This window comes from Onychomys torridus, chromosome 1 (genome assembly GCF_903995425.1).
Source record: "Onychomys torridus chromosome 1, mOncTor1.1, whole genome shotgun sequence".
Taxonomy (NCBI): Eukaryota; Metazoa; Chordata; class Mammalia; order Rodentia; family Cricetidae; genus Onychomys; species Onychomys torridus.
In genome coordinates, this window is record NC_050443.1 from 18,250,249 (window position 1) to 18,262,746 (window position 12,498).

Sequence of the window (12,498 nt, forward strand, 5' to 3'; positions counted from 1 at the left end):
ATAGACAATAGATAATGATATATAAAAGATAAATGGTGGTAGATATAAGATAGATACAGAGAGAGAGAGAGAGAGATAAATGATAGACAATTTGACAGAGATGCTGCTCTATCCTACTTCACTATTTGGAATGCACTGATGAACACAGCTCAGAGAAAGTTGCAGACAGAGCACTGTGGACACTGAGGAGCTATCCAAAGTGTCTTAACTTGGTTTCCTTTTCCAGATTTTTTAAAACAATGAATGTTATTTGGGAAGGAAAAACACTTTAGAATAAAAAACATAAAGAAAGAAACTGACATAAGAGGAAACACTGGTAATCCTTAACATGTTTTGCATTTTTTCACTTTTGTGTGAACATACAACTGAACTGAACCTGTATTTGTGCATATTATATATTACACCTATCATTGCTGATTAATCTATACTTTTTTTGAGTTGGTGTGATGATTTGAATGAAATGGCCCCTATAACTCACAGGGAGGGGCATTATTGGAGGTGTGGCCTTGTTGGAGGACATATGTCACAGGTGGTGGGCTTTAAGGTTTCAGAAGCTCAAGACAGGCCCAGGGTCACTCTCTCTTCCTGCTGCCTGCCAATCTGGACATAGAATTTCTTCTCCTGCACCATGTCTGCCTATCTGCCACCATGCTCCCTGCCATGACGATAATGGAGTAAACTTCTGAACTGTAAGCCAGCCCCAATTAAATGCTTTCCTTTATAAGAGTCGCTGTGGTCATAGTGTCTCTTCACAGCAATAGAACACTGACTCACCAAGACAGACAGGGTCACATGTATCCCAGGCTGGCCTAGACCTTGCTATGTAGCTGAGGATGACCTTGAACTCTTGAGCATCCTTCTTCTAGCTTCTAAATATGGGGATCACAGGTATATGCCACTACTTCTCAAATATTTATATTTTCAAGTGTGTGTGTGTGTGTGTGTGTGTGTGTGTGAGTGTGAGAGAGAGAGAGAGAGAGAGAGAGAGACAGAGAGACACAGAGAGAGACAGAGAGAGAGAGACAGGGAGAGAGAGAGAAAGACACAGAGAGGGAGAGAAAGACAGAGAGAGAAAGACACACACACACACACACACACACACACACACACACACACAGAGAGAGAGAGAGAGAGAGAGAGAGAGACAGAGAGAGACAGAGAGAGAGAGAGAGACAGAGAGACAGGGAGAGAGAGAGAAAGACACAGAGAGGGAGAGAAAGACAGAGAGAGAAAGACACACACACACACACACACACAGAGAGAGACAGAGAGAGAGAGAGAGACAGAGAGACAGGGAGAGAGAGAGAAAGACACAGAGAGGGAGAGAGAGAAGTGTAGTTCCTGTTGGGTTCAGAAGAGGGTGACGGATTCCCCTGTAGCTGGAGTTACAGGTGACAGTGAGAAATGTTCCTGCCCAACATGGGGGCTAGGACCCTAACTCAAGTCCTCTGCAAGAGCATTATGAGGTCTTCTTCCTGCAGTCCCTGAGCTGTTCTGTCTCTGATGTCATCTGTGTGGATCTGGGGCCCTAGGAGATGTAGCTGTGCATATTCATTTATAACCTGGAAGAGACTGGCCTTCCTCATTGGGAAGCCCCTCTGCCAGCGTGCTTCCTGAACATGTGTGTGTGTGTGTGTGTGTGTGTGTGTGTGTGTGTGTGAACCCATCTAAGCAACTGATACCACTTGTCTGAGCTCACAACGGCTTGATGTCTCTGTCCTCAGCAACACTGGTTCAAGCATCTTCCAGGCTCTTTCAAGATTCCTTGGTGTCAGGAAAAGGACAGGAAGTTGGAAACATCAGAGTGGGAGGGGGTCTGGAATTAGAGCCTGGAGCTCTCTCATGACCTTGTCCCAGCTTGGCTGGCTCTGATTGGCCAGGCTGCCTGTGATGTCACTCCTTGTCCAGGTCCCATATGGAGTCTTCCAATTCATCTAGAAGGCTTGATTTTTCTTTGGCTCACTGAGATGGCTGGTTCCCTCCCCAGGAGACACCCTGTGATGGTCCGGTTCAGCTGGTCCCCATGGGAGACTCTCCTGTCTCTCTCCCTCCTTGCTGGGCTGAGCTCTCCTCTAGGACTGCCATGAACTCTTATGCCCGGTTCCTCCTACGGGAAGGAATGAGGGGAAAGTCACATCTTGTGTTCCTAAAGTCCTGGGAAGGAAATAGATAAAGAGGCCCAGCTCTTCCCCCACATGTGCCTGTGGAAGAGACAACCTGGGGGTGTTAGTCTTCGTGCCCAGAGTTCCTAACATTTCCACCAATACTTTTTAATATTAATTTATTTTAATAACAGAAAAAATAATTAGCATAACCCACCTTTCTAGTTTCACTTCTGCTGCTGTGATAAAACATCAGACCAAAACAATGTAAGGAGGAGAGGGTTTGTCTCAGTTAACAATTCCAGATCGCAGCCCATCACTGAGGGAATCAAGGCCAGAATGCAGGCAGGCCTGCTTGCTGCTCCGTACAATATGACACCCAACTGAGAAACTCACAACCAAGGAAGTACAGCAGAAGGCATGGAGGATGCTGCCTGCTGGTTTCACCGTCTGGCTTATACTCAGCCAGCTTTTTAAAGTATTATCACCATACCCACGTTACCATCATCACCATCATCATTTAGTGGTGCCAACTTTATCGCCATAATTTCTGCTGTATATTGGATCCAGAATGTTCCCTACAGAACTACGTGTCAGAGGTTTAGTCCCCAAGGTATTGAGAGTTGTGAAACCCTTAAGAGGGTAGGAGACCACTGAGAGAGGATTGGAAGCCTGGCTCCTTCCTCTCTCTTTGCTGTCTGCTCATCACAAGGTAAGAAGCCAGAATGTATTGCTTTGGCACTGGTCCAGTACCAATGGGGGTCAACTGACCATGAACTAAAAGTTCTGAAACTATGATCCAGGATATATCTTCATTTTTATAAGTTAGTTGACTCAGGTATTTTGTTACAGTAACAGAAAGCTGACGGATACCATCACCATTCCTTCATAATTACCATCGCCACCATCCACTGCTACTGTAACGCCATCATCTCATTATGTATCTCCCAGCTATCCTAGAACTCACTGTGTAGACTAGGCTGGCCTAGAACCCACAGAGGCCCACCTGCCCACTACTTCCCAAGTGCTGAGATAAAAGGTGTGTGCCAGCATGTCCAGGTAACCCTTATGTTTTAGGAGTCTCTCATTGACCTTAGAGCTTACCATTTCAACTAGACTGGTGGTTGACCAGTAAGACCCTGGAACACAGCAGTCATCACATCCTCTGGTGCTGGGATTATAGGCACATACTGCTATATGAATGGTTTTTACATGGCTGTAGGATATGAATTTAAATCTTCATTCTTCCATAGCAAGAAGTTTACTATTGTGCCATCTCTCCAGCCCCATCACTATTATTACTATTGAATCTCATGCCAGGGCAGGTTTGTGCTCTGAACCTGACACTTGTAGTGCCTGAGATATTTTTAGCTATCTAAACCTGAGTGGTGGTGGGTGTTACTAATGGCATCTAGCAGTCAGGTGCTAGGAGCAGTGCTCAATACCATACCATGCACAGGAGATCCTTTCTCCCCACATCTCGAGTAACTAACTCTCCCTAAGCACAAGCAGTGCTGAAGTTGAGACATGGTCTACTCTGCTGAAAGATACCTTCGTTTTCCAGCACCTTTCTCTAGCTCCCACATCATGAGTCCTCTCTCCCACTAGGTACATCCTGGGAATCTATTTGTCTGCCTCATATGAACCCTGGTTTCCAGTTCCTGGCCTGTTTCTCTATCTGGCCACGTCTCCTAAGTCATAAGAGCCCTGACCCCATGATGATGAACAGTGGTCACCTGGTGGAGTAAAATATAATCAGGATGTAGACCAGGATTCCACAGAAGTAGGCACTGCCCAAGGATGCCAGTACGATGAGAAATATTACCAAGGATCCTGAAATGTAGAACTCTCTGTGGACAGCAGGCGGTGGTGGCCCTGAATGGAGAGGACAACAGGACATAGAGTTTATTTTGCTGTGATAAAACACCATGACAAAAAGCAACTTGGAGAGGAAAGGGTTTATTTTATCTTACAGTCTGTTATGAAGGAGTCAGAACAGGAATTCAAGCAGAAAGTTGGAAGCAGGAACTGAGTCACAGGCTGTGAGGATCACTGCTTACTGGTTGGCTCTCCATGATTTGCTCAGCTTGCTTTTCTATATAACCCTTATATATGACACCAACCACAGCGGACTGTGCTCTCCTCTTATATCAATCATTAATCAAGAAAATGTCCCACATGTTTGTTTACCAGCCAATCTTATGGAGGCATTTTTCCCAGTTAAGATACCCTCTTCGCAGATACATTTAGGCTTCTGTAAGTTGACAAAAACTAACCAGCATATTCCGCCACATATGGGTTCTTCAAAGATTTATCAACACCTACTATGTGCAAAGCACTATTTTGGTATCAGTGATTCATCAATGATCAAAATCAATTCCTTGGGGCTAGTGAGACAGTTCTGTGAGTGAAGTGCTTGCCAAGAAGGTCTGATGATCTGAGCTCAATGCCTAGAACCCATGTAAAAATGGAAGGAGAGCTGACTCCACAGAGCTGGTCTTCAAGCTCTATGGGTGCACTGTGTGAGGATGCATCACTCTATGTGCATATGTCATGCGCACACACAATAAATATAAAACCAAGCCCTGGCCCTTCTGGCTGGCATGCAGGTGGGAGGACATGATGCTTGATATTGCCTACTTGACTGATGTGGAATGGCCAACGAGACACACCTCTGGACATGTCTTGAGAGGGCATTTCCAGAGAGGGTTGACTGAGGAGGGAAGAGCCATCCCAGGGCTGAGGTCCTGGCCTGAAGCAAAAGTAAGTTGCACATCAACACTCTCATCTCTGCTTTCTGATTGCAGGTGCAGTGTGACCAGCTGCCTCACACTCCTGATGGACGCCATGATTTCCCTGACATTGTGTACCAACATAAACCCATCTATCATGACATTGATTTTGTCACAGCAATGAGAAGTAACTAATATAGATGCAGACAGTGGACAACGGAGTAGAGATGGCCAACACGCCTGAGGAGAGGGGGTGATGAGGGAGGAAGTGCTGGCTGCACAGGGTCATTAACTCACTGAAGACAAACACAAAGGGGGGGGGGCAGACACCGTGCTAAGGAGCAAGCAATGAGCTAATGGCTAGCTAGTCTTCACCTTCCAGAAGCTTAGAGACTTGTGGAGTGGGAAACTATGAACTGGGGAGCCTCATAAGTACGCCATGCTGAATCAGCTCACAGCTTTCTCTGGGATGTGCAGGCAGGCTGGTCTCCTTTTGGGCAGTTTTCTCCAGTGTTTTGATTATCACAGTACTCTATTGTAGAGGGACTTGTCCTGAAACTACACATGGGAAAACTGAGTTTAGAAATGGTGAAATTCTTGCTCCTGCTGCACATTGGTAGCAGGGTACAATTTGAATCCTAATCCTTTGATTGTGTGTGTGTGTGTGTGTGTGTGTGTGTGTGTGTGTGTGTGTGTGCGCGCGCGCGCGCGCGTGTTTTGTTGGATTTTTCTTTTAAGACAGGATCTCACTGTACAGCCCTGCTGACCAGGCTTGCCTCCAACCCTGCTTCTGCTTCCCAAATGCCACAGTATCTGACCCCATCTCACTTTTCAAGACAAGCTTTCCCACTGGCCAGGAGCTTTCAAAGTGGGCTAGCCTGGGAGCTCTAGGGGTCTTCCTGTCTCTGCCTGCCCCAGTGCTGGGATCACAAGCATACCACCACAGCTGATGCTTTCACCTGGGTTCTGGAGACAGAACCTCCTGCCTGCACAGTGAGCACCTCACTGAGCCGGCCCTCAGCCCGAGTCCCCATCGCTTACTGGCCCTTTCCATGGCTCCCTCCTTACACAGGGCAGTTTCTCTCCTTCCAGCAAATGCCTGAGCTCTGTGGCTGCGGGGAGAAAGTGGTGCTTTCCTCATATGCAAAGTTGTCACAAGTTCCTGATTTTAAAACCACAAGAAATATCCATCCCTACAGTGTCTGGATGTCCATCCATCTCCCTACTTTCGCTTATGGGAGTTACTATCTTTTTGCAGTGTGGGTGTGTGGGTTCACGAGGGACTGTTGAATGAAAACTCAGAGGCACCTTAAGAATGAATCTATCCTTTTGTGGCTGCAGGGGGATCCAGCCTCTAAGGAGCCTCTAAAAATGCTTACCCAGAGCATTTTTATTTTTCTCTATATTTACAGTTTAGCCAGTTCATATCCATATGCTCAAAACATTCTGAATGAAGCCTCCAAAAATACAATGCCAAGTGCAAGTTTTTCTATTCATTACAATTTTCCAGGTTTCTTGAACCAAGTTTTTGCATAGGTTTTGTATCCTTGGCAGCCTCTCAGACAAGAGTCACAGGAGAAACAAAAGATGGATTAAGGCTAGGTGCTAGCACTCTGGAGTCAGACCAGGTGTAGCCCAGTGGGAATTCCTGTCACCATATGAATACATTGAGGGCAAAGGCTATGGGGTCAGAGTCCTTAGTAAAGGAGTCTCTCCACTCTCCCATCCACAGTGGAGCCTTGGGTCAGGTGCTCAACTCTGTGGGGCTGGGTTTCCACAATTGTGAGACAGAGGTATTGAATCCCTCACTGTGCCAAGAGACCAGGATGGTCACACAGGCCAGGACTGTGGCTAGACATAGAAAGTAAATGCTGGTCAGTCTTGTCTCTGGTGGAGTTTGCTCTGACTCCAGGACTGGAAACTATGGATGACTGATAGAATAGACAGATTTGGACAGGCCCTTAGAAGACGAGGAGGGTGTCACTGAAGGGCTCTAGCAGGCCTGGGCATGGCAAACATGGCTCTGGCCTTGCCCTTCCCCATTCTCTCTTCCTTGCTAAACCATTAGATTGCATCCCTAAAGCTAGCCCCCAAGGTCTATTCCATTATTTGGCTACTTCCTCCTCCCGAGGCTCACTACCAGGGTCCAGCTATCAAAGTATTAAAGTCCAGCAATCAGAAGTCTCCTTTTGACCACCCTAATTAACATGCCCAATCAAAACTAAACACCTCATCCTCACACAGGGTTTCCCCCTTTCCCTTTTTAAACTGCCATTTGTCTCTGGGTCACATCTGTCTGCTCTCTATCCAGAGACAGTCCTTTGTTCCTCAGGACAAATATCCCTCCCCTCTCCCTCACTCTCTGTCTCCTGCCTTTGTCTCTTATTCCCTGCCCTTTGTCCCTCTTTCAATTTCTCCATTTGAACTAATGTATGGGAGACCAGTTATAACACCAGGTCTTCTATCCAACCCTTCAACCATTCCAGACAGCCTGATAACTCCCCTGCTATGTCACCTAAAGTCTATTCTGTGGAACTTTGCAGACCATTCCTTACCTCAGCCATGTGACAGTTCCTGCCCACCCCCAATCCACACTGGGGATCAGGTTCTTCTTTCCCCTCCAGGCCACCACCCTTCACCCCTTTCCCCTAATGGTGGGAACCCTTCAAGGTAATTCTTGTAACCCCTACAGCTGCTAAGCTTGAGGGCTTTTCTCACTGGGTCCACCTGTCTCATCTGGAACCTTTTATCTCACCAGAAAAATCTTCTTTCATGCACAGTGACACAGATAGGGCCCTGCTCTCTCAAGTTCCAGAGGACACTAGGATCCACACTGCCTTGACACCAGTTCCAGAAGAATGAAGTATCACCTTACAAGTTCTTCCTTTCTGGTTCCCATTCCTAATTAACTACTCAGCTAATTGTTATAGGACCACCATAGAGCTGGAGGCCAAGGACCATCAGATATATCCAGGTGGTAAGGAACAGTAACAATCCAATGGTATTTACCCCCCCCCCCCCAGACCAAAAAGGGTCTGGGCTCTGCAAAAATAGATGTTAATATAACAATCTATTACTGTTAAATGCTCTCAGCAATTGATCACCTGTGTCTCCTGGATGCTAAACTAATAAAGGAAGCAGATGTCTTAAAATAATCTGTCTCGGGTAATACCTGGGGGGCGCTCACCAACCTAAGTCAGAGTGCCTGTGTGACCTGGGCAGGTGTCTCCATGATGGGTAAGGTGACCTGCTGACATCCCACGCAACCTAAGTCAGAAGCTCATTTTTTAGTAAAAGGGGGGACCTATAGGGCCCTGGCCCCTATTTTAAGTAGCTGTTGCCTTACTTGCCGACCTTGACCTTGATATCCTCCCTAAGCTAATTCCCTGCAGGGTTCCACCCTCTGGAATGCTTAAGGGAATTTCCTTGTTTGTTTATCCTGCATGTTGGGTGTCAACAGCTTAGATGCAAGATTGTAAAACATTGTCAGTGAACTTCTGCCCTCTGGGGTTCTCCCATTGTGCTATAAGCCTGTATTTAAGGCCTCCTCCCTCCTTCAATAAACATTTGACATTCTGCTAAAAAAAATAACTGTCTCTGATAAAGCTTATCTCAGGTAAAAATTAAAAACATGTTCCAAAAATCTCTCTCTCTCTCTCACCAATATAAGCAGAGTACTAAATGCTACAATGTAATGGTCACCAGCCCAAGGCTTTAATTTTCTCATGGCTGCTTCTTAATATGTTCAAACTTTTTCTAAGCTCCAGAAACCAGCTTGAATCCATCTGGACAGGTCGGATCTGCTTCATATAAGTGCAAAAATCAAACTTTCCTGGTTTTGGGACCCCCTCTCTCACCCTGGGGACCCTCCAAAGGAAAAATTTTTTAAAGTTCTTTTTTCTAAGCTTTTTTCTGTCTTACCAGCACTCTGCCAGACTCAAGCAGCCAGAGTCCTAAGCCAAGAAAGCCCACCATCCCAGGACGCCTAACTACCTCAGAAGCTCCCTTCCTTATCCCCCTAAGAGCCAACCGATGCCCACCAAGTCAGCTGGAAGCACTTTTTGGGAGAAATAATGTCCCATACCCACTCATCTGCCATCTTTTACAAAAACAAAGAGTTTGGGATGATAGGAATTCTAGCCATGCCCCCATGATCCCGCATGCCTGGGTGGGACACATAGTCATTTCCACCTAGTCATTTCCAGGTCATATGTCCTATGTAACCCATGCACTGCATGGTCATGTAAATTGTGCACAGCATGACCATGTGATCTATGCGCATGCATGGAATAGCCATGTGGGCCCATGTGTGCATGTGTAGGGTAGTCCTTAATAGATAGATCCCATGTACCCTCCCTCACCTCCTCACGTGTCTTTTCAGCAGGCCTGATCACATCCTGTCCTTACGTCTTCCTAATAAAACTCTTGATAGTAGGTTTTTGTTGTGTTTCATGACTTTTCCTCACAGGGTAGGAGTGCCGAGTAAAACCAACACTTTGTGTTGAGAACTTAGTCTTGGTGTGTCCTGTGCTGAACAGTCAGCTGTGAGTGGGGTGTAGTAAGAGGGGCCTCCTGACATGGGCATTGCCTAGACAAAAACATGGGAGGAAAAGTCTAGAGAGTATGGTGATTGCACTCACGAGGTGGCTGGATGGTGACCTCCCTGTAGAAGGTCAGCTGGGTCTCCGGGTTCTCCACAATACACCGGTAGCTGCCCATTTGCTCCCAGGACAGACTAGGGAGGGTCATGTTTTCCTCTGAGACACTTAGGAGAGAGCCATTATGGATCCAGTGGTACTTGGGTTCTGGCCTGGAGAAACAGGTGCATTCCAGCTTCACACTGGAGCCAATAACAGCAGTCAGCACACCATCAAAGACATCAGACTGGGTCCACAGTGATACATAGTCTGGCCCATCTGCAAAGACAGGGCAGAAGACCACAGCTATACTTCTGATCCCTCTTGGGTTGGCATCCTGTCCTCTAGACACAAAGTGTCCTTATGTGTAAAATGAGCCACCCCAGGTGACAGCTGAAACACAGGAATGGTAGCTTCCATGCTGAGTTCTTGTACCTACTATGGGATAAGTCTTGGTAGCCCTACACACTAGCAAAAGGCATAGAGCAAAGCAGAAAAACTCACCACACTGTCTGTGTGAAAGGAACCAAGCTAAGCTCTGTACATATTTCACAAGTGTGTAATCCACAAAACTTATGCCATTTGGTTCCAGAAATGATCATCTTACAGATGCAAATCTCAGAGGAGAGGAGGAGGGTTCAAGTTCCTTGTTCATACAACAGCAGCAAGTAGTTAGGGCTTAGCTACAGTCTAGGGTCCCAGTCTTGGTTCCAGCCAGAAACCCATGAGCAGGAGCATGGAGGACAGAGGTTGTCTGTCCTCCTGTGAATTAGTTTCCTTCAGATGGTGCCACAGACTTCATCTTAGTAAACAGGAGGACCATTGAGCAGTTCCTAACTAAAATGTGAAAATCATTTGAGATGTCTGATTATGATTTTCAGTTGAAAATAAATGTAAAAGACAGTTCTGAGTGTTGAAAGATTCTGGATGGGTGTTCATTAGTTCTTCATATTTGTGTTGTTGCTGTTGTGCTTGGGATCACATAGCTTCATGCATGCTAGGCCTGCACTCCACCACTGAGCTATACCCCAACCTGTTATGGGGGATTCTGTTCTGGGACTCTATCACTGAACTGTATCCCACACCATGATTAAGTTTTTAAATCCAACTTGCTGTTGAGGGAGTATAATCCATGCAACTGGAGCAAGAATAAAAAATGTGTTGATATTTTGTTTATGCTTAACAAATGAAACTTGCCTGGAGAGCAGAGGGTTAGCCACTGGTTAACCACAGAGCCAGGCAGTGGTGGCACACACCTTTAATCCCAGCACTTGGGAGGAAGAAACAGGAAGTGATATGGCTGGGTGGAGAGAGGAAGTGATAAGGCGGGAGGAGACAGGAGCTCAGCCTCCTTGTCGGTCTGAGCATTCCTAGAGGTAAGAAGTCTCTGGTGGCTGCTGCTCTGCTTCTCTGATCTAACAGCTTTTACCCCAGTATCTGACTCTAGGTTTTTATTATTAAGACCAATTAGAATTTGAGCTACAAAAAGTGAAGGTGACTTACCTAAATTGAGAAAAGAACAGTGTTTGTGAACAGATCTGAAAGTTTCAGAGAGTTAATAACTAAAAATTAATCTAAACATAATTGGAGATAAAGAGATGGCTCAGTGGCTAAGAGCACTTGTTCTTACTGAGTGTGGTTACCAGCGCCTCTGTTGGCGCGCGCGCGCACACACACACACACACACACACACACACAGAGAGAGAGAGAGAGAGAGAGAGAGAGAGAGAGAGAGAATATATACTTACACAGATATACACATAAATAAAAGCAAATAAAAAAGATAAAATTGTGATTTGAAATAAAAATAATAAAATATCAATTGTAATCTACGTGTGTGTGTGTGTGTGTGTGTGTGTGTGTGTGTGTGTGTTTATGAATTATGTGGTATGTGTGGTGGATTTATAATCATGTGCATGAAGGTACAGGTGCATACATGACTTACATGTCAGAGGTCAACATCACATGCATTCCTCAACCACTCGAGTCAGCTTTATTTTTTTTAATTGTTTTCATACAATACAATATATTCTGATTATGATTTTCTCCTCTTCCAACTCCCCTCATCCCCTCAGATCCTTTCCACCACCTTACAAACCTAACTCCACGCCTTTTCTTTTTCTCTCTTAAAAAAAAAAACAAGCAAGCAAGCAAACCAACAAACAGACCTCAGTAAATTCATACTGGCCATTCTAATCTCAGAATGAGGATCACATCCCTCTCCTAAAGCCCAACATCCCATGGGGACCCACAGAGCTAAATGGCCAGAGCTGGGATTTAAACCACACCAAGCTGGTTGCAAGCTGGCTTCGGTATATACTAGAGTCTACCCCTGGCTTCCCCTTACTCCCTCCCCCAACACCCTGTCTACTCACAGGCCACACTCAGGGGTATCTCCTCACTCCTCTGAAGTATTTCTGGGAAATCTTCTATGGCACACTGAAGATTGTGGTCATAGCGACTGATTCTGTGGATGACCAGAGTCTTGCCATCCAGGGAAATTGTCATGCGGTTATTGCCTGAAGTTGGTACAGAATTCACATACCACTTGATGTTGGAGGAGTTGGTAAGACATTTGGCAACCACGGAATCCATGCCTTCCACCAGGACACTGGCATTGGCTGAAGCATTGGCTGAGATGCCTGGGTTGCTTTCCAACTCTGGGTGAAGTAAAAGGAAGAGGTAAGGCAGAGTCAACTTTTTCAAGCTTTGGGACATGTTGAAGGTACAGCATATTGGAGAAATGTGAAGAGCTCTAAGATAAGGCAAAAGAGAAGCCCCGGAGCTGACAGGGGCAGAGGAGGGAGGGCTGGGTGATGGGGTGCACAGCCCCGGGCAGGACCTGAGTCATTCTGTACCTCAATTGCAATAACAGCACATTCTTGGTCATGAACAGGTGGCCTAATGGTCGCTTCTTCCCCCTCTCTGTGTGCCTATATGTGTTGTATGTAGGACATGTGTCTATGGGTGAGAATGCCAACATATGCATGCCACTGAGCATGTGTGGAAGACAAAGGACAACCTTGA

At 46.0% G+C, this 12,498-nt stretch overlaps 1 protein-coding gene across 2 annotated transcripts in view; it reads right to left on the reverse strand.

Annotated features, from left to right (window-relative positions):
- Positions 1–1,301: 1,301 nt before the first annotated feature.
- The window catches only part of Ceacam18 (CEA cell adhesion molecule 18), a 33,002-nt gene continuing 21,805 nt past the window's right edge, over positions 1,302–12,498 (reverse strand). The window contains exons 4-7 of one of the 2 annotated variants that reach the window (XM_036188486.1): positions 11,847–12,131; positions 9,475–9,750; positions 3,928–3,977; positions 1,302–2,107 (exon numbers count right to left, since the gene is read on the reverse strand). In XM_036188486.1, the coding sequence (XP_036044379.1) occupies positions 1,931–2,107; positions 3,928–3,977; positions 9,475–9,750; positions 11,847–12,131 (788 nt within the window). In that variant the 3' untranslated portion in view covers positions 1,302–1,930. Of the gene's footprint in view, positions 2,108–3,838; positions 3,978–9,474; positions 9,751–11,846; positions 12,132–12,498 lie in introns of both variants that reach the window. The other variant, XM_036188494.1, reaches the window with a different exon arrangement.